This window comes from Pelodiscus sinensis, chromosome 6, assembly GCF_049634645.1.
Source record: "Pelodiscus sinensis isolate JC-2024 chromosome 6, ASM4963464v1, whole genome shotgun sequence".
Classification (NCBI taxonomy): domain Eukaryota; kingdom Metazoa; phylum Chordata; order Testudines; family Trionychidae; genus Pelodiscus; species Pelodiscus sinensis.
In genome coordinates this window covers 15232281-15252863 of record NC_134716.1, presented here as the reverse complement: position 1 = coordinate 15252863, position 20583 = coordinate 15232281, and the positions used below count along the sequence as shown (strand labels likewise).

At 42.6% G+C, this 20583-nt stretch overlaps 1 protein-coding gene across 1 annotated transcript; it reads right to left on the bottom strand.

Annotated features, from left to right (window-relative positions):
- Positions 1-2145: 2145 nt before the first annotated feature.
- EQTN (equatorin) lies at positions 2146-17852 on the bottom strand. The gene is made up of 8 exons (XM_025186765.2): positions 17726-17852; positions 13074-13187; positions 12051-12125; positions 10041-10106; positions 7446-7514; positions 4168-4242; positions 3538-3703; positions 2146-2640 (listed from the first exon to the last, which is right to left on the bottom strand). The coding sequence occupies exons 1-8, from the start codon at positions 17802-17804 to the stop codon at positions 2343-2345; spliced, it is 942 nt and encodes a 313-aa protein (XP_025042550.2). The 5' UTR covers positions 17805-17852; the 3' UTR covers positions 2146-2342.
- Between the last annotated feature and the right edge of the window lie 2731 nt (positions 17853-20583).

The following is a 20583-nucleotide window of genomic DNA, read 5'->3' as shown; positions in this document are numbered from 1 at the left end:
AGACCATTCCCGTAGGACTCTGGTTCTCAACTGGTGGTCCATGGTGACTTTTTTGGTGGTCCACAGGAACATTATCCAAAGTCACACGGCGTGGGCAGGCACCAAATATCTGTTAGTAAGAAATAACTTTCACACCAAAATGTTAGAACATAAGAACATAACATAAGAAGACAAGAACGGCCGTACTGGGTCAGACCAAAGGTCCATCTAGCCCAGTATCCTGTCTACCGACAGTGGACAGCACCAGGTGCCCCAGAGAGGGTGGACCGAAGACAATGATCAAGCGATTTGTCTCCTGCCATCCCTCTCCAGCCTCTGACAAACAGAGGCCAAGGACACCATTTTATCCCCTGGCTAATAGCCTTTTATGGACCTAACCTCCATGAATTTATCCAGCTTCTCTTTATTATAGTCCTAGCCTTCACAGCCTCCTCTGGCAAGGAGTTCCACAGGTTGACAACACGGTGTGTGAAGAAGAACTTCCTTTTATTAATTTTAAACCTGCTACCCATTAATTTCATTTGGTGTCCTCTAGTTCTTCTATTATGGGAACTAATAAATAACTTTTCTTTATCAGCCCTCTCCACACCACTATGTTATGTTCATTGTCTGCTCTTTTTTATCATGTCTCAAAAAGGAGGTGATCCACGAACATTTTTTGTTTGGCCTGGTGGTTCGTGAACTGAAACAAATTGCAAACCACTGCCCTAGGAAGATCATACCTGTGTCGCTGTCTCTGCCATAGCACTTTCCTTCCCCTGCCACTTTCACAGAAGAATCAGCATTATCAGCAGCAGAATCGCAAAATCTGTCCACTTAATGTGCTGCTTGTGTTTAGTAGTCACAGCAACACATTTGTGATAATAGGGGAGGGGAGAGGGTGAAAAATGGGGAATGTAAGATACAAATTGGACAAATAAGAGTTAATTTCCCACTTAAAAGTATAAATGTGGTACTCTCTATTTAGAAGAACCACCACATTGCATTTTCCACTGTTAGTTCAGATAGGAACCAGATGTTAGCATACCATCTTTGAGCTGCAGAGTCACACAGGCTACGTCTACACTACGAGTTTTGCCACAAGAGCCTAGCAAATGAAGCGCGGATTAGCATTTTCTCATGCTTCATTTGCATACTCTCTTCCAATCTGTTTTTGCGCTAGGGGTTTTTGCTCAAAAACAAGCAGTGTGGACATTTCCTTTTTGCACAAAAACCCCTTTATGCACAAGATCCCAAAAACCCCTAGTGCAAAAAACTGATCAGAAGACAATATGCAAATGAAGCACGAGAAAATGCTAATCATTGCTTCATTTGCATAGGCTTTTGCACAAAACATCCGTGCCAGTGTAGACGCTTTCTTGCACAAGAAAGCTCCAATGGCCATTTTAGCCATCGGGCTTTCTTGCGCAAGAAATTAACTTGGCTGTCTACACTGGCCCTCCTGCGCAAGAATACTTACGCAAGAGGGCTTATCCTTGAGTGGGAGCGTTGGAGTATTTGCACAAGAACCACTGATTTTGTACAGTACAAAGTCTGTGTTCTTGTGCAAATACTCGCGGCCAGTGTAGATGCACCCGTAGTGTAGATATAGCCACAGTGTTTTACTCCTGCACCTACATCAAGCCCACTGATTCCAGTGGAATGCCAGCTGCCCTCAACAAGTTGCAGTACTGGAGTCTACATACTGGAATGATTCTGCTGAAATGCAGCCATTATTTACAAAAATGTTCATTAAACCCAGGTATTCTTATTTGTCTCTCAGACTTGGAAGGCTATTTTTACAGTAATTCTCAGTTAATTCTCAATTAAAAAATTAATTAGTGCTAATATCTTTAATAACTTTTTTTGATACAGGGTAGCTATTGAATTTTTTTTCAAAAAGGTGATTTATTGCTCAGAGATTACATCATTACAAACCTACACTGTATATGCCCTTGGTATTGGCTTATCTGGCCTCTTGAATTTACTTCACCATGTCACCATCGTAAATCACAGTAACAGAGCTCCTTGAAAAGACCTAAGTCTTCTTTTTGCCTAGGTGTAGCATTGTGCAGATGACAGTATTTAAAAGCCGAGCCTGTTCTGTTCCTTTCACCCTTGATTCTGATGCATATAGAGTATTCCTGCAAACATTTGTGATCCAGATTTAATTTCAAGTCCCTTTTCCTTATCCCCTTTGTACCAGAATTTAATGTTAGCTCTGTTTCCTCCACGGAATTGTAAGTTATAATTTTTAATGAATCACAAATGCATGCTATTTTTATAAAAGTAGCTGCAGGTTTTTCAAAACCAAACAGCATCAGGGTACAAGGTTATGTCAGTCCTGCACTCAGATGATTGGTTTACAGCTCATTTTCTCCCCTATTTGAGGCTTTACATGAAGTAGCTCCACTGCGAGTTGATTCATCAGAAATTGAGGATACATCATCTACTGACTGTATACCGGATAATGTTCTAGATTTTGAGTGTCTTGACTGCGTATTGCTCTGTATTGCTGATAGTGTTTTTTCATCCCACATATTACTACTATTTGCAGTTTTAGAAAAAGAAGAATCAGATACTCCTTCCAAAGGCTGAAAATAAGATAGATATTTCAGTTTCTGTTGTTCAGCATAAGTGTTGGAGTTATTACCAGAACCCCTAAAACACAGAAAGAAAAGCATTTTACTCATTAAATATCATGTTGAGAACAAACACACTAGACACTCTTGAAGCTGCATAGAAATTACCAAGCTTCCACTTTTCAAGGTTTTAACAACTAAGCAGGAAAAGTTCATGTATTTGATAAGAACCTTTGTGGTACATAGAATTCCTCATTCAACATTGTTTTGTGCATTTTTTGGTGATTTTTTTGCTTTTCACTTGGGAAAATGTTACCAAAGGGGTTGAATGTGTGTGCATCTTTTTACAAGCATGAGAGAAAATAAAAGTTTAGTTTGTTTATATTTGGTTGCTAAACATTTTGCACTGCTCTACATAATATCATAGTATCACTTAAATGTTAACAGTAGCAACCTGACATCTCACAACCTAGGTGTATTTCAACATTTAATTATATTTTCTCAAAGCATATGCTATCAATCAGCATCTAACTATTTTCATTATAAAAACATTATTCTTCACTAATAAACTGCTTTACCACTTCTGTGCGCTAGAGAAGAGCAGCAGTTTTCTTTGATGTGTTAATATTCTACTGGAATATGAATATTTTTAAAGAAATATATCAGGTTTGTGGAGGACATTCTGCGGTCTATTCTTATACACGATGCATTAGACAGCACTGTTGTGCATAACCAGAAACAATAGACCTGCCTTGCACTTCCAAGAGTAAAAACCTGAGCTCTTGAGGCAAAAGAGCTATTTTCTTAGGGGAAGTAGAAATAACTGAGATCTTTTAAGTTGGATGTTTCCAGCATTACAGCAGAGAAGAACTAAGCTATTTTACACTGGAGTTGCAATGGGGAGGTCTGTACAGAGCTGGTATTCTCATCATAGCCTCCTCCTGGGATTCAGACTACATGTGATAGGAAGACTTACTTTTTTTGTTTGCTGAACTGGTTGAGAGTTACACCACAGCATATCATAAATATTATTAAAATGATAAGAGTTGTAGATGATACAGCAAGCATTAGTGTTTCCCTTAAGTCTTTTTTTCGTCCTACATTTGCTGCCTTCTGTTGAATAATATCATCCTTATCTGACACTAGAAAAATAAAATAAAATAAATCAGACCAAAGACATTCAAATAACTAATATCATATATGTAGAAATAATTATTTTTTTAAAATGATTGTGGCAGTAGGTTCTGCATCGACAAATTAGCAGACTGATAAAAAAGCTAGCTATGTTACTGTATAATTCCCAGGCTTGAGGCCTGTTTATTTAACCTTTGCATACAGAACCACAACATGGCCCAAAGTAAAGCTCTTCAGAACACTGCCACGCCCAAATCTGTACCTATGACAAGGGAAGTTTTAGTAGAAGTTTAACAGCCCCCAGGGAGTGCAGAGATCTATTAACATTTTTAGTTTGATCAAAACAATCTTCCCAGAATATAGAAGATGATCTAGTAATCCTCAGTGTTCTTGAGCACTACCATCTACAGGATCCCAGAAAGTTACCTGGGAAATCAATAAGATTATTTTAAGTACTGTACTGTGTTCTTACTTGGTACTGGTTTAAAAAACATGTTTCTTGGGTGATAGTCTGTCACATTGGATTCAGGAATTTGGTTATCCTGTTCTGTTGGAAAACAAAAAAAAAAATCTGAGATACAGTGAAAACATATTATGTAATGTGCCCTATTCCCCACACATGAAATTAATTCATTTGCTTAATAAGGGACACAAAAAATAATGTAAGCTGAAGAAGCAAGGTGCCTGAGTTAATATCTTTTATTGGACCAACCTCTGCTGGTGAGAGGGCGTGCTTAACCAAAGCTCTTCTGACCCACCTTGTGTAATACCCTGGACCAACATGGCTAAAACAAGGCTGCATACCATAAAGTAATCTCCAAGCAGTTGTCCATATTATACGTTATTTCACTGTAACTATTACAACATGACTTGATTTGGTTATATCTTTTTGTGGATTTACACATATGTAATAATTTAGGGTCAGATTCTCAGCTGTTGTAAATCACATACAGCCTCTCTCCGAGTTACGGACCAAACACTTGGCCGTAACTCGATCTGTTCGTAACTCAGGCCCTATTGAGTTACATAGTGACCGTGCTGTTCGTAAGCACGGGTCATGTTCGTAACTTGGGGATCGCCATTATGACCGCTCCATGGGCGCTTTAGTTGTAAAGGCGAATGGTCGTAACTCGACCGTTCACAACTCGGGGACCAGTTGTAATTTTTATTTAAACCAATGGAGCTATGCTGATTTACAGTACCAGGAGATTTGAGCCAATGACTTCAATAAAGCCAAGATTTCAGTGTGATCTTTAGTTTTTGTGCAGTCAGCTTTTTGCTTGCACTGATTTTTTTTAAAGACTTACATTTGGATTCTCTTTATTTTCTTGATTGCAATATGTTCTAATAAGCAGTAGCAATCGGATTAGCACACACACAATTTCTAAAAACTGATTAATTTCCTGTCATAATTGTTTTCAAAGGGACAATAAAACTATTTCCATAGATCAGCCAGAAATTTCCTGTCTAGACTTTTGTCTGCAAATAGGTCTTTAAAAATTGGGTCTTTGTAAAAGTGTACAGGTTTTGTTCTTGATCTGTAAAAGGATGATATGAATCAGTCAGAAATACTAAAGTCACTGCACAGTAAAATTAAGAGAAAGTAACTTATTTTCATCTGTTTAAGTCTAATATACAAATTCATAATAAATGAGAATATTTGCCCAGTGTTGCTTGGGTCCTTAACTCAATTTTTATTTTTTGGAAAATAAAATGAAAATGTCCATCCTTCATTTAAATCATTGCATTGAGGTGGGTGTGCATATTAGGGGTTCAGTATGCTGGCTGCCCTGGGGAGAGAAGACTACCCAAGTTCTCTCTGACTGCAGAAGGTTGGGGCCAAGTGAGAAGCAACTCTGCATGGCGGCCGCATCTCTAGTGGGTACTGCTTGGGGAGGGTTGCATGTCCCCTAGCTGGGGCAGGTCCAAGTTTGCTTGCCCCCTGTGCTCCCCAGCCAGAGTGAGGAATGCAGCAAACAGGGTATTTTCCCCTGGCTTCCTGATGAAGGGGAACAGCCAGTAATGTTCCTGTACAAATCTGGGAGAAAGGAGCTTCAGCCCCCGCCCTCCCATCCCCTCCGCCCCGTCCTGCCTAAAGGGTGCCTGTGGGGAGGAAGGTTTAAGGCAGGGACAGTCCCAGATGGGCGGGGAGGGGAAGGAAGGGTTTTATGAGAAGCAGTCCCATTCCAGACACATCCCATTTTCCTGGCACAACCAAGTCTTTACATTGCTTTAAGTTATAAGAAGAGGAAGTTGTATACTTAATTTGGTGGTCTTAGCACTTCTCATTTAGGAGGAGCTATTGAGCAAACAAACACTCTCAAATGTATAGTAGATAAATATTTTGTAGAGCCATTTTTTCCTTATAATTAAATTTTCTATTTAAAATATTTTTGCTAAGATATCCTTGACATGGAAACAAAGAAAGGTAAACTTATTTTTTGAAAATGTTCAGGAGAAACAAGCAATTTAGACACATGGTAATTTGCTTTGCCAAAGGCATAAATTAATATGTTATTATTAGGCACTTTGCAAGTAAGCCCAAAGAGAAAAAGACTATATGACTAAAGTTCAAATTCTGCCTTTGCTTAAACAAGTGGCCCTTATTGCTTCAGTGAATGCCCATGTAGACCTTTGAGATAAGGGCAATATATTCTTCCTAGGTCAACCCAGATGCAAAATGCAACCTTTGGTTGTTCACAGAAGACAAAAATAATGTCAGAGATACAGACTAGAAAATTCTTCAAGAATTTGGTTCTGATGCATGTTCTACAGTTCAAAGCGCAGGACTAAATGCTTGTACCTTTTTGTACCACAGCTTCCCTATCTTTAAAGTAGAGAAAATAATACTTTCATACTTGCTAGCAGTGTTGTGAGTAAGGATGTGATTGGTTAACCGGTAAGCCTCACCTTAACGGGTTAGGCTTAGGAGTTCCGGTTAATTGGTAGAGGTTGGAGCAGCTCCCTGTCCACTGAAGGCAGGTGGCTGCCCCGGTCCTGCAGGGTCCACTGCAGGCAGGGACTGCTCCAACTGCTCCAGCAATTCCTGTCCATGGCTGGCCTGTCCCAAGAGACACAGCACTGGCAGAGGCTGCTCTGGCTGGTTGGCCGAAGTAGCCCCTGTCCGTGGGGGGCAGGCCCTTGTCTGTGGCAGGGGAGCCACTCCAGCCCAGCCACAGCGGGGGCAAGGGAGAAGCACTCCATCTCAGCTGGGCTAGAGCAACCCCTCTGCCCAGCCCCCCTTTAATCAGTTAACAGGTTAAACATAATCATCAAATCATAGAGCTGGAAGAGACCTCAGGAGGTCATCAAGTCTAGCCCCCTGCACAAGGCAGGACCAATCCCAACAAAATCAACCCAGCCAGGGCTTTGTTAAGCTGAGACTTAAAAACCTCTAGGGATGGAGATTCCACCACCTCCCTAGGTAACCCATTCCAGTACTTCACCACCCTCCTAGTGAAATAGTTTTTCCTAATATCCAACCTAGACCTCCCCCACTGTAACTTGAGACCGTTGCTCCTTGTTCTGCTATCCGTCACTACTGTGAACAGCCTTTCTCCATCCTCTCTGGAACCTCCCTTCAAGAAGTTGAAGGCTTTAATTCAGTTTTCTGTGCTAATTTCTTTTTTGTCAATTGCATTCAGAATATTTTGAGAAGTCAGTATTACTATGTAATTTATTATTACAATAATATTAAATTTTAATTTTGCCTTTTTAATTGTGAAAGATGTTCTGATGATTTCATCATACCTCCACTAAGTGATTCCTCCATTGGGCCTTGAGTGATAATGTTGAGATAATGAGGTCCAAATTTGGATTCTAGAAAAAAAGAGTTGCAAAGACTATTCACTGTTCAGAATAGTCATTCCACTAACAGCAAAAAAAAAAAAAAAAACCACCCACGCAAAATAATAACAACAAAAAACAAAGCACTCCAAAAGTTCTTGAAAGTATAGGGCAATGTGTCACCATATTTAATGAAAGAAAAAGCAAAGAATTAAGGATGTTAAAATGCAATTATTTGACTAATTGTATAGTCAATTCACTGTCTATTGACTATAAGATAGTTGATAAGCGCTTCTGCAGAGCTGCAGCAGGGATAGCTCCAGAGGAGTCAACTCGAGCCAAGACTGAGCAGTCCTGGCTTGTGCCGGCTCCAAAGCCACCTGCGCTGCAGCTCTGCACTTAAAATGTATTAAGAGCCACTGGGCTCTTACTAAATTTAAAATGCAGAGGCGCCGCTATCAGTGTGAGCCAGCAATGCTTTGTCCCAGCTCGCATTGAGTCCAGCACTACCTGTTTGCAGTGGATAGCCCTGTCCATAGCCAGCCCTGTCCACTGCCCTGACCCCTGTGGACAGGGGCTGCTTTGCAGCAGCATCCTCTATCCCCCCCCCCCCCATTAGAGGCAGCAGTGGGGACAGGTGGCACCCCTGAGATGATACTGGGGGAACTGACTTTCCAGCTGTCTCCCCCCAGTACTGGCTCCTGTCCCATGCTTGCTACAGCAAGGGGGAGGGGTGCCACAGAGAGCTTGGAGTGAGTGCGGACTGCTTTGAGTTCCTGCTCACCCCGTGCTCCCTGAGGCACTTCTGCTTTTGAAATGTACAAGAGCCCCACAGGGTTCTTGAACATTTCAAAAGCAAACGCCTGCAGTGGGAACTGGTACAAGTGGGGACTGAAGCAGTCCCCGCTCGTGCCATTTCCTGCTGTGCCTCTGCCTTCTTTGCCCCCCACAGAGACAGTGCTGGGGGGAACCGGCTTTACCAGTTCCCCGCAGCTCCGTCTCCTGCTCCCCCGCTTGCTGCCTCTCTCTAATAGAGGCAGCAAGACAGGGGGAAGCGACTAATCAAGTCGACTATCTGATAAGCATCCCTATGAAGAAACATTCAGTTATATATTTGCACTGTCAGACAAAACTGTTTAGTGTATTACATTCTGTTGTCTGCGAATAAAAATCTTTGTGCTGGTAAAATGATAGACATAGTCCTTCAAATAGTAAAAAGAGAATTTACTGTCTTTGTATTAGACCTGGCTTTGTTTTCTATCTCCTTACCCATCATTTTGTCAGCAGTTCTTTTGTTTTTAACTAACTTAATCTGCTGACTTTAATGATCTAATTCAGGTCCAATTTTTATTTGTTTCTGTCCAATTCAGTGCAAAATATTTGTATGTAATTCTTGTTAATCTCTGTAATAGATATCTCTTTGCAGAACTGACAACACATGAGCTGGATGCTACTTGCCTTTGGGTAAGAGGGGGGTGCCAATCTTAGGCTGTGTCTAGAGTACATCCCTCTTTTGACTTAGGGTGTGTCTAGACTACCTAGTTTTGTTGACAAAACTATACCAGCGTCTATACTACCGCTGAGTTCTGTCGACATAACGTCGACAGAACTCAGCAGTTTTGTCGACGCTGGTATACCTCATTTTACGAGGCATAACACCTTCTGTCGACAGAACTCTGTCGACAGAAGGTGTTATTGCCTGTAATGTTGCGTCCAGACTACAGAGTTCTGTCGACAAAGCAGCTTGCTTTGTCGACAGAACTCAATGTGTCTGGACGCTCTTTGTCGACGGAAGTTTTGTCGACAGTATCTGTCGACAAAACTTCCATCGACAAAACGCGGTAGTCTAGACGTACCCAAAGGGATGTAAATTAGACACTTTGAAATTGCAAATGAAGTAGGGATTTAAATATTCTCAGGAGTACAGTACAAGCCTGCTGTTTTCAAAAGAACCGCATCTAGACTTTTTAGACGCATCTAGTTTTACTTTCAAAAGAGCACCATAACATGATTATGCAAATGAAGGATGGGATATTTAAATCCCCGCTTCATTTGAAATTTCAAAGTGTCTAATTTACATCCCTCTGTCGAAAGAGGGATGTAGTCTAGACAAAGCCTTAGTCTGAGTTTCACAGCAGTGAACCTGCTCCTAGTGATAGGTGCTAAAGCCAAAGTAGCCTTGTAGCAGAGCGCACTCAGTTGGAATGTGGGAGGCCCAGAGCTGATCCTACCTCTTCTTGATTGTAATAGGGAGTTGGATGCAAGAGAGTCCTCTAACTACCAGCATGTTTGAGGTGGAGGAGGAGGCTCTCCCAATCTTTCTGGTTGAAGCTCTTATACTTTGTATACCTAAATATTTTTTGGGCCATAGAGAGAAACTGGCTTGTTAGGGAACTTTCCCTGGGCTGCCAGGGAGTCAAGTCCAAATCATGGCTCCAATGAATGCAAAAAGAAAATCATGTCAGAGGAGTATTTTAAAGTTCTTTTCATTTTTAGCATATTACAGCAAATGATTATAAGAGCAATACTAACTATTAAAAACTTCCAGAGTATTCTTACCTTCTGAAGCCTCTATTTCAGAATCTAGTTGTTCTTCTTCAGCTTTTTTGATTGAGAGCAATTTCACTAGAAGATTAAATATACAAATAGTGTGAGTACAATAAGATTTTTAAAGGTAAGAAGTTACTATAGGAATGGACACGTGAAAAAATTCTGATATCTAAATACAGGTTTTTGCCAACCTATTCTTACTGATTCTGTATTCCCATTTGTCGTTTTGGCTGCCACATAGTGGAAGATAATGTGACTCATATCCCTGGTGTGAATTGTGCATGTGTGTAGGTTGACAAACATGGGTACGTCTACACTAGCTCGTTAGTTCGAGCTAGGTAGGTTAATGAGGGCAAGCGGAGTTGCAATGAAGCCCGGGATTTAAATATCCCGGGCTTCATTTGCATGTTCCCGGGCGCTGCCATTTTTAAATACCCCTTAGTCTGAACTCCATACCCACGGCTACACGCGGCACGAAGTAGGAAGTTCGAATTAAAGATCCTAATTCGAACTACCGTTACTCCTCATGGAATGTTAAAGTGGAATGAGGAGTAACGGTAGTTCGAATTAGGATCTTTAATTCGAACTACCTACTCCGTGCCGCGTGTAGCCGCGGGCACGGAGTTTGGACTAAGGGGGATTTAAAAATGGCGGCGCCCAGGAACTTGCAAATGAAGCCTGGGATATTTAAATCCCGGGCTTCATTGCAACTCCGCTTGCCCTCATTACCCTACCTAGCTCGAAGTAACGAGCTAGTGTAGACGTACCCTCTGTCTTTTACTTAAGGTAATCTTTAACATTTCTCCAGTATCAGGTGGTAGGGATCCCAATAGGTTTTGGGGGTCAGCATTCGCACATCATTCTTTGTGTGAAATAGCACAAGCTGTAGAAGCTATGTCAATTATGGCCAGCCCACATTCTCATTTGTACAAGTGGTTCAGGATTGGATTGTAAAAACATACTAAAGAAACAATTTTGATTAAAACTGGAAAGATTTCGTAACCATCTGCACATGCTATCTTTTGCGTCAGGAAGCAATGATTGTACAAATAAATAAAATAATTAAAGATAATGTAACATCCATTAAAAAAGAGTCATTTGCTAGCAGCAATGTTTGTTTTGAAAAGTAAAGAAAGTTTGGAATAAAATTTAGTTTGAAACTAGCATTATTCCAATATTTTTATCCCCAAAATGAAACATTTAAGTAGCAGCATGTTCTGGCTTCACAAAGATATTGTACAATCCTATAATGAATTATAATCCTATAATAGACCATTGTAGGTACGGGTTCCAAATGATCGTTCCTTTCAAGCATCAGTCACCAACAATGTGGATCTCTCTAAATTAGCAGGTAAGAGGTGTAGGAGAAATCTTCTGAGTTTCTCAGTTATAAATGGAAAATCTGTGAGATCCCGTTGCTTTTCTCTTCTCCTCACAAGTCACATTCTATCACAAATAATTTCTGTAGACTTATGCTATTGACACAAAATACTGTACTAAAAAGTAGAATGGCAATAGAACTCCTTCCCTTCCATATACACAGTCCAAGAGTGGGTTAACAGTTTGAAAACAATTGGTAGTCCCATGGCACCATTTAGAGACTAACAAATGTATATAGTATCATGAGCTTTTGTGGGCAAAATCTACTTCATCAGATGAACTTTTCATCAGCTCATCTGGAAAAAGTGGATTTTGTCCATGAAAGCGCATGATATTATATATGTTTGTTAGTCTCTAAACAGTGCCACAGGACCACCCGTTGTTTTTAAAGTTACAGACTAACACAGCTACCTTTTTAAGTGAGACTTTTTAATAATTTGAGGCTACATTAGAATTTCTAGTTTTAACATCCATCCATCAGATATTTACATCACAATCATGCCAGTTGTAGCTGGGTGTTAACTGTTTTTTCATTACCAGATGGTTTCATCTTTCCTCATGCCCCACTACTCCTAAGATGCTTCACAATTATTTAAGTTCCTTCATACAGGTTTTTAAATGGTGACTTCTGCTACTTACAGTATTCCCGTAAATTCTCCATACTGTTCTTCAGCATTAACACATCTTTGGACACAGGTGAACTTGTAGAAATGCCTAAATAAATTTTAAAAATCAATTACATTCTTATCTTGACATATAAGGCCACTTTTTTCCAAGGAGAGGATAATGCATATAACTGTGAAAATGTATAGATAACTACCCAGTTGTGCATGCAACTACCTCATTTGTGGAGGCAAGTGTGAATTTGTAGAGGCCTAATGAATTTGTCATTTTTGTGAGAGCAGCCATGGCACTCTCCTTTGGAAATGTATGTTTACTGTTGTTTAGCAGCCTGCAGTGCAGTTAAGATATACGTTTTAAATATAAAGTTTTATTTGTAATCTGTTTTATTCTATTCTACAGTACAGATACAAATTTAATAGAGATTTTAATTAGTTTTGCTTAAAGAAATATCAAGTGCTTCATGATTTAGTCCAAAATATTACAGAAAGAACTAGTTAAATAGAAATCTATACATATCTAGGGCCCATTTTATAAATCTACACAGTTCATTGTCCATCACATTACAAATCCGTATATTTAAAATGTTTTTAGTGTTAGAGCAATGCTACCTTATCTAAGTCATGATTGTATTAATTATTTAGTGTTTAAATTTTACTAACAGTAGGACAGGGATCCCAGGGCGGCTGGAGACCTGCCATAGAAAGCTTACAGCTGTTGCTAGAATAACTAATAATATATTGTATGTATATTTCTGTGATCTAATACTGCAAAGGGACCCGCTGTGAGGATTCCTATGCCTATATAGCATCCTGTTAAGTAGGACTCTATAGAGTGAGTTCTTTTGCATGGTAGAGGATTATAAAGAACAAAGAATTCTTGATGAATTGTGAACATACATTTTCACTGGAACAAGTAATATGGTATAAAAGAAAAATAATTTCACTAACATTTGTAAAGTTGTAATTTGTAGATGATTGTATTGACATTTCTGGTATATTTCTGCTGTTAGATCTATATTTTGGAGTTTTAAAACTTCACCTGTTTCTAAAAAGATCTCATGGTCCACAGGATTTTGTACCACGTAGTTATTATCATCTTCCTCATCATCGTCCTGCTCCAAGTCATTGACAGGTAAAGGTAAGTTATGGTAGTCTAGAAAAGTGGGGCAAATTAGTTATCAAAACTGATAATTTTTTTACTATCTTTACTGATGATCGGAGACATGCTAATAATTTTATTTGCTGCAACAGATAGATCTAAAAATAATACAATTCCATAGGTTTTAAAAATGCTGGCAGTCTTTCATAATATGGCATTTATTTCTAAATCCTGCATATTTTTCTGCACTCGCAGGGTAACATATTGATACTTAATTTCATCCTTTGGTGAAACTCAGATGCAGCTTCCTACTTCATCAGCAGCTCCTGAAAATGCTAATCAGAACATTTTCAATTCAGTCCGGGAATGTCTGTCATGGTGCTTGAGACAAGGAATGCAGTACAGAAGTACAAATAGACCAAAATAAGCCATGTTTCCAAGAAGCAGGGAGAGGATGGGATCATAGGGGAAAAAATCTCTCAGCCCATCCTCTCACTTAGCAGAAACCTAGTCTAGTCCCAGCATTTCTATATGGTATCAATATGCTGAAGAGCTTGTAAATCCTATTACTTGTGGCCTCCTCTTTGCCCTTCCCCCCCCCCCCCCAACATAGGTAAATCATTTAATGATACAAAACTGTCATTGTGACTCCTCCATAGTAATCCATGGCTGTGCATCTTTGGGGAGTGTTGGCAGCTAGTGCAGTAAAGAATAGCCTGAAGAACGCTATTGACCAAATTAGAGAATTAACCTGTGTCACATTTGCATTCTGCTACCCTAAGTATGTGGAAATTTGCCTTGAACACAAGAAGGACTGGAATCAATACCTAGCACATATACAGAGACTATTTGAAGGATATTTCAGTTGAAAAATTTCAGGCTGACAACACTATTGAGGACATAGTCATAATGCCAGTGGAAACCCATCTTGAACAACAGAAGCCTGGAACTACACATGGATGAAATCAAGAAATTATACAGATAAGCTATGTAGCCTTTCCAGGACTTACTTAGTATAACTGATTCCAGATGTTAAGCCCAGAACAAAAAGTAACATCTGAGAATAACTGTTGGAAAGCAATTCTGAGTTTTGTTCTTCTCTTTTAGGTTCAAACTATAGCAACTAAGTTTTTACCCCCAAATCTATGGTTTTGAATGAGATTGTTACATCAAAATGGTTGGAAATTATGGAAGTAAATTCATGGAAGTCAAGACAGTTGAATTATCACTTATGTCAGTTTTTAAAAGACCTGCAGTCCTGTCCAATCAGCAAAGAGTCAGTTGTTCGGGTTTAGCACATTTTGATTGGTTTGGTGAAAACTCCAAAATGTTAATTGCTGAAGAAGCAAACAACTTGCTAAAAATATATCGGTTTCTCAGGGAAGCCATGAAAGGCCTTCCATAGGCCTAATTACTTAGTCAAGTAGGGATTCAATTATTGTGTTATATTTTGCTTACAGAACTGCATGATTTCATATCAGGCAATGTATTTTGTGAAGTGAATGAAATTTATTTTCCTTTAATAAATCTTATGTCTGATTTTTTGATAGTTTCACAGGTTTTGTTTTATTTTTCTGGGAAAAATTATTTTTTTCAAATTGGGGGAAATCACACCAATCTTATTATCCAACAGTATAAGAAACATAGCATGAAATTATAGTTAATGAAAACAAAAGAAAACATTACTTCATGCAATGCAGATTCAGCCAATGAAATTGACTATTCACGGAGATCATCAAGTCAAATAATGTGTCTGAATTTTTCTAAAAGTTGGGTAACTATGTTCAAAAATAATTCGTATAGTTATTCATAGTAGGATAAGTGTAATCCAACCTCATTCTTCAGTGTATGAGATAAATGCTGCAAGGGTCAGAAAGGAATTTTTCCCTTGTGCATAGGATCACATGGCAGACACAGGCATGCACATGGAGTGTGCCAGGTGTGCCCAGGCACATCCTAATGTCTGGGGCTAGCCAGCAGGTGCTGGAGGAAGAGGGGGATTTGTGACGGAGTGCCACAGCCCCTCACTTTAAATTCCCTGCAGCCATCTACTGGGCACTGTGGGGCAGAGAGAGCGCATGCACAGCGTCCTCAAACACTGTGCAACAGGTGAGAGGGGAAATGCCAGGAACTTTAAAATCCAGCGGCCCAGCTCCAAAAGCAGCTGGGGCCCGACTATAGATGGCAGCCTGAGCCATTTTTGCGGCCAGGGCCCCACCCTACAGCACCACACGGCGCTCCAGGGGCGCCCCCGCCTGGCACCTGGCCCAGCAGCACCGTGTGGTACCCTGGGGGTACCCCTGCGCATCCCGGCAGCACCCGTCCCTGCAGCACCATGAAGCACCCCGTCCCTGCAGCACCGTGCAGCACCCCGTCCCTGCAGCACCACACAGCCCCCTGGGAGTGCACCTCCCCCACCCTGCAGCTTGGGCTGGCTATGACTCCAGCCTGCAAGCTGTCAGGCAGAAGCTGAAGGTAAGGAAGGGGGAGGAATAAGACGAAGGGGTGGGAGAGGAAGGGGCTTTTGTGGTGGGGGAGGGTGGAGGAGGAAGAAAGGGGAAGAGGTGGAAGGGGCTTGTACAGAGGGGGAGGGGCTAGGGGGAAGAAAGGAGAAGGCACCAAAGGGACAAGGTAGAGGAGACACAAATGCTACGGGGGGCAGTGGAGACAATGAGGAAAAGGGCAGGAGGGGAGGTGTCAGTGGGAGGGGGCAGGGTGATGCTGGAAGAGGAGAGGGGAAGGGCATTGGGGATTGGAGGGGGAGGTGCTGGGGGAAGGCTTGACAGAAGGGGTGGGCATGAGGAAGGTGGGGTTGGAGCAAGTCGTGTGAGGGCACAGGGGCATGAGGAGAATGGGGGCAGAGGCTGGTGAGGGGAAGGGCATCAGGGAAAAAGGCAAAGGGTGCAGGGGCAGTGAGTGAAGGGGGAGGCACCAGGAGGGTGTAGGGGTAAGGGAAGGTGCAGGTGCCAGGAGATTCTGGGGGTGAAGCAGAAGGGCAGACACCTGCAGGGGAGGGACCAGCACCAGAGGAGAGAGGCGAGGGAGGTGTTAGACGAGGGGATGAGGAGGGGTAGCTCACATGATCAGAGTGGGGCTACTGGAGGAGTGGGCACAGTGGGGAGTGAAGGGCTGGTGGAGGGGGGGCAGGTCTCAGGAAGGCTGAGGGCAGTGAGAAGGGCAGGAGTCAGGACAGCAGAGGAGGGTGAGGAGTTCGGGGGGCAGCAGGCACCAGGGGAGTTGAATGAGCAAGGGGAGGAGACATGGCAGCAGAGTGGAAAGGTAGATACTTCATTAATAACTTGGGTGCCACAATGGCACATCCAAACAAGCCACATGAACTCAGTACTGGTGCACAACACAAAATTCATTCTGCTCATGGGAGGAAACTCTCAGAGGGAACACTTCCCCCTCCTCCCCCCCAGCCTCTCCACCCTCGCATTAATGTCACACACATTGGGTTAATGCAATTGCAGGATAGTTGCATGTGGGGAGGGAGGTTGGGTGGGGGCCAAACTAATCCCTATTGGTAGGAGGATGGTGGGAAAAGTCCTTGGGGGGGGTCACACAACACTTGTTACTTTTGGTCATGTACCCATCTTGCCTGGAGAGGGTTACCTCCATAGGCGTGTCTAATGGGGGCCAGAGGCGTGGTTAACAGGGGTCAGGGGTGTGGCTAATGGGGGGGGGTCAAAGTACATTTAAAAAAATTCTTTGGGTACACACCCTAATGAAATGTGCCTATGATGGCAGACTATGTGCAATAAGAATGTATTCATCTTCCTCTGAAGCAACAGGGATTGGCATCACCCCAGCAGAGTACTGACCAATGTTCATTTGATATGGCAGATCCAAAGTTCCTAAAGACCAGATTTTGTTGTCGTTAGAAGAGTATTGGAGTGGAGAGCAGGGAAGACAAGGGACAGGCCTTCTACCATATGTATCCATTCAGCAGACCTTTTATAGTCGTGGATTTCCACTGGGCAAACTAATGTGCCCTTCCTTACCCCATGATTAGAGCCCTGGAAATCCACTGGTATCTGCATTATATCTGCAGGTATCCACATCCATGTCAACACAGATTTATCTGGCTCATCTTTGCAGATATGAATGTGGATGCACATAAAAAAAATGTATGTAGAGCCCTGCAAATTTGTGGATATCCATTTTGCATCTGCAGATGTCAGTGCGGAGATCCACAGCTCATTTGTGTGGATACAGAGGTGGATACAAATTTTGTATCCATGCAGAACTCTACCCATGACTGAGCTTTAGCAGCAGCATTCTAACTAGGTTCTGCAGAGATGCAAAAATGGGATGTTGGAGAAGCTCAGTTCACTACCTTTCCACCCTACAGCACACCAAGGGATGACTAAGTAGGATTTAGTTAATACATTTTCAAGAATACACTGCTAAAAGCGCTATGGAGGGGAACAGATTATTTCTGGAGAAAAAAAACCCATATAGTAGTTTAATCAAGAACAAACAAAAACCCTTCTAACAATTTCAGAGAAAAAACATTTAGTCTGTTCCTAGAACTAACAATGGACTATCTTAACCATTCTCACCATATAGAGGTATTGATGAGACCATACCTTTAGAAGATGAAATTTTCTTTTTGGTAGTCCCTGCAAAAATAAGCAGAGATAAAAAGAGAAAAAATATGGAATTCATAGGGAAAACTGCCCTGTGTCTCCAGTCATTATCCTGGATCTGCCTCACAGTTTCCTCTTACAGTCATCAGTGTCACATTCCAAAGTAGATCATTGTGACCTCACCATTGTTTTTAGAACTGGCACAGACCAATCAGAGAATCACGTGCCTCTGACTATCTGGAAAGAGATACCGCAGATAACTTAATGAGATTTTTAAAATGATAGTTTATCTTTGAATAATATGGGTTTTTTTGTTAGAAATAGCATTATCTTTGAAATAAACTTTCCTCCAAAAGAGTTTCCTTGGTAATTAATTAGATTACAGCTTCTTTTATTTTAAATAAGTTCTGTGAGGCAGAGTCACAATTAGTATACATTTTCATACCTCTGAAGACCATGAGAGAATGTGTTTTACAATCAATGCAAAATTAAATACTTTACTATTATGTATCACTAGCCTGCATGCTTCCTAGTGATACAGGTTCAAATAACACACCACCTGAATGAAAACAAAGATGATCCAAATTTATTAGTTTCTCATGCATCAGAATATAATCTTAATTAAGAAAATGTTTCTATACAAATTAACAGGTTCAAAATATTTTTATTAAAGGTAATGTTTGAAATAAAAACTGAGACGGTACACAAATTAAGAAAAGAGGATTTGTATATCTGGGTGTCATGCTTGGATTATCTGAGACTAAAAGTTTTGCTTTAAGAAGTTACATGATACATACAGGGCATAATCAGCATTGACCAAGATTTAGGTGTGCAAGCTTAGTGGTATAGTTTAGATAGTAGTGAATAAGTGTTTGTTTATATTACTCGTGAAGTTTTACAGAGAGTTAGTTCTGAAAATCAAATATGTTAGGGTACGTCTACACTGCAAAATTAATTCGAAATAACAGCCGTTATTTCGAATTAACTTCAATAGCGTCTATACATGGACGCTTATTTTGAATTTGGTAAACCTCATTCTATGAGGAGTAATGCCAAATTCAAAATAGCTATTTCAAATTACGTGCTGTGTAGACACTTAATTTGAAATAGGGGGCCTCCAGCCCTTCCCAGGGAGCCCTGGTGACCACTCTGGGCACAATCAGGAAAACTCATCTGCTCCCCCTCAGTCCCAGAGCCCTTAAAGGAGCAGATTCTGGCCACAGTGCCTGTGCCAGTTGCAAGCCTGCCAGCACACAGCCAGAAGACCATGCACCTAGCATAGCAACCCGCTGCCACCCAGCCCTCCACTGCTCCCCAGCACAAGGCTGGCAGCTCCCAGGAGCCTGCCAGGGGCCGCAAAAGGCAGGCGCCCGCCTGGTCTAGTGCGGAGATCGTGGACCTCATTGAGGTTTGGGACTGCATTGAAGCTGTCCCTCAGAGATTCCCGGATGTGGACAGCCCCCTGAAGGGCCTCCCGCCTGGCAGCCATGCAGGGCTGTGTGTACTGGCCAGCCAGGCGGTCATCCTCTGCCATCCAGGCTGGCAGGAAAGCCTCCTCCTTCCTCTCACATAAATTGTAGAGCACACAACATGCTGCCACCACGTGCAGAATATTGTGCTCGGAGAGGTCGAGTTGGGTGAGGAGGCATCTAAATCGGGCCTTCAGCTGGCCGAAGGCCCCTCAACCACAATGCGGGCACTGTTGAGCCTGGCATTGAAGGCCTGCTGGGAGGGGTTGAGGGCTTCATCACCTAGGGCTGTAGGGGGTAGGCCGCATACCCCAGCAGGCACACTGGCATGTCCACGTCCCTGACCCTGATGTTGCGGTCGGGGAAGAAAGTCCTGGCATGCAGCCTCTGGCACACGGAGGAATTGCGGTAGACCCGGGCATCGTGTGCCTTGCCGGACCAGCCCACACTGATGTCCATGAACTGGCTCTGGTGGTCAGACACGGCCTGCAGGATCACGGAGAAGTACCCCTTGTGGTTGATGGAGAGGGAGGCTTGGTGTTCCGGGGCATGGATAGGGGATGTGCGTCCCGTCGATGCCCTCCTGCAGTTGGGGAAGCCCAGGGCGCTGAACCCCTGGATGACCGTGTCCTGGTTGGTGAGGTGGACGACTCTGCGGAGCAGCACCCCATTGATGGCCTTGACCACCTGCAGAGAGAGACACAAAACCGAGGGTCACTGGGGTGCCCAGATGGCTGGGAGTGTTTGTTCCCCGCCACTGCCCCAAGCCCCACTCCCAGGAGCAACCCCCACTGCAATCCTGGCCACCGCGGGTGGTCTGTAGCGGAGTTTGGACAGACCGAACCCTCCCAGGGAGGGCACTTACACCACCTCCCGCCCCCTGTTTTCCCTGGGGCAGCCCATCTTCTCCTTGCAACCCCCCGTCCTGGCCCAGTGGCCAGTGACTGCCGTACCTGTATGAGCACCACTCCAACGGTGGATCTCCTCACGCTGAACTGGTTGCCAATGGATTGTCTGGTGTGGAGAGCTTCCAGAGGATGATGGCCACCCTTTTGTGGAGGCGAATGGCGGGCCTCATGCATGTGTCCTGTCACCTCAGAGCAGGGGCAAGCCACTCACAGAGCTCGAGGAAGGTGTCCTCTTCTTCATCCTGAAGTTCTGGGTCCACTATTCATCTCCCCAGCGCTCCAGCACGATGCGGTCCCACCAGTTGCTGTTGGTGTCCCGATACCAGATGCAGCGGGGCACACTGGCATCGAGGTGCTACTCCTCCATGGCCCCCGGGGGGGCAGGGAAAGGGCCTGGGGAATGGATTGCAGCAGATGGTGCCAGGCAGCCTCCAGCAATTGCTGCCAGGATTACAGTAACACATTCAACATGAGCATCAGA

Bases quoted from the DNA above. Each gene is read 5' to 3' on its own strand.
- EQTN (XM_025186765.2), bottom strand. From the start codon at position 17,804: ATGAATTCCATATTTTTTCTCTTTTTATCTCTGCTTATTTTTGCAGGG. The intron at 7,515-10,040 runs GTAAGAATACTC...CTTTTTTTCTAG, and splicing joins TGAAATAGAGGCTTCAGAAG to AATCCAAATTTGGACCTCAT. The intron at 4,243-7,445 runs GTATGATGAAAT...GTTTTCCAACAG, and splicing joins GGAGGAATCACTTAGTGGAG to AACAGGATAACCAAATTCCT.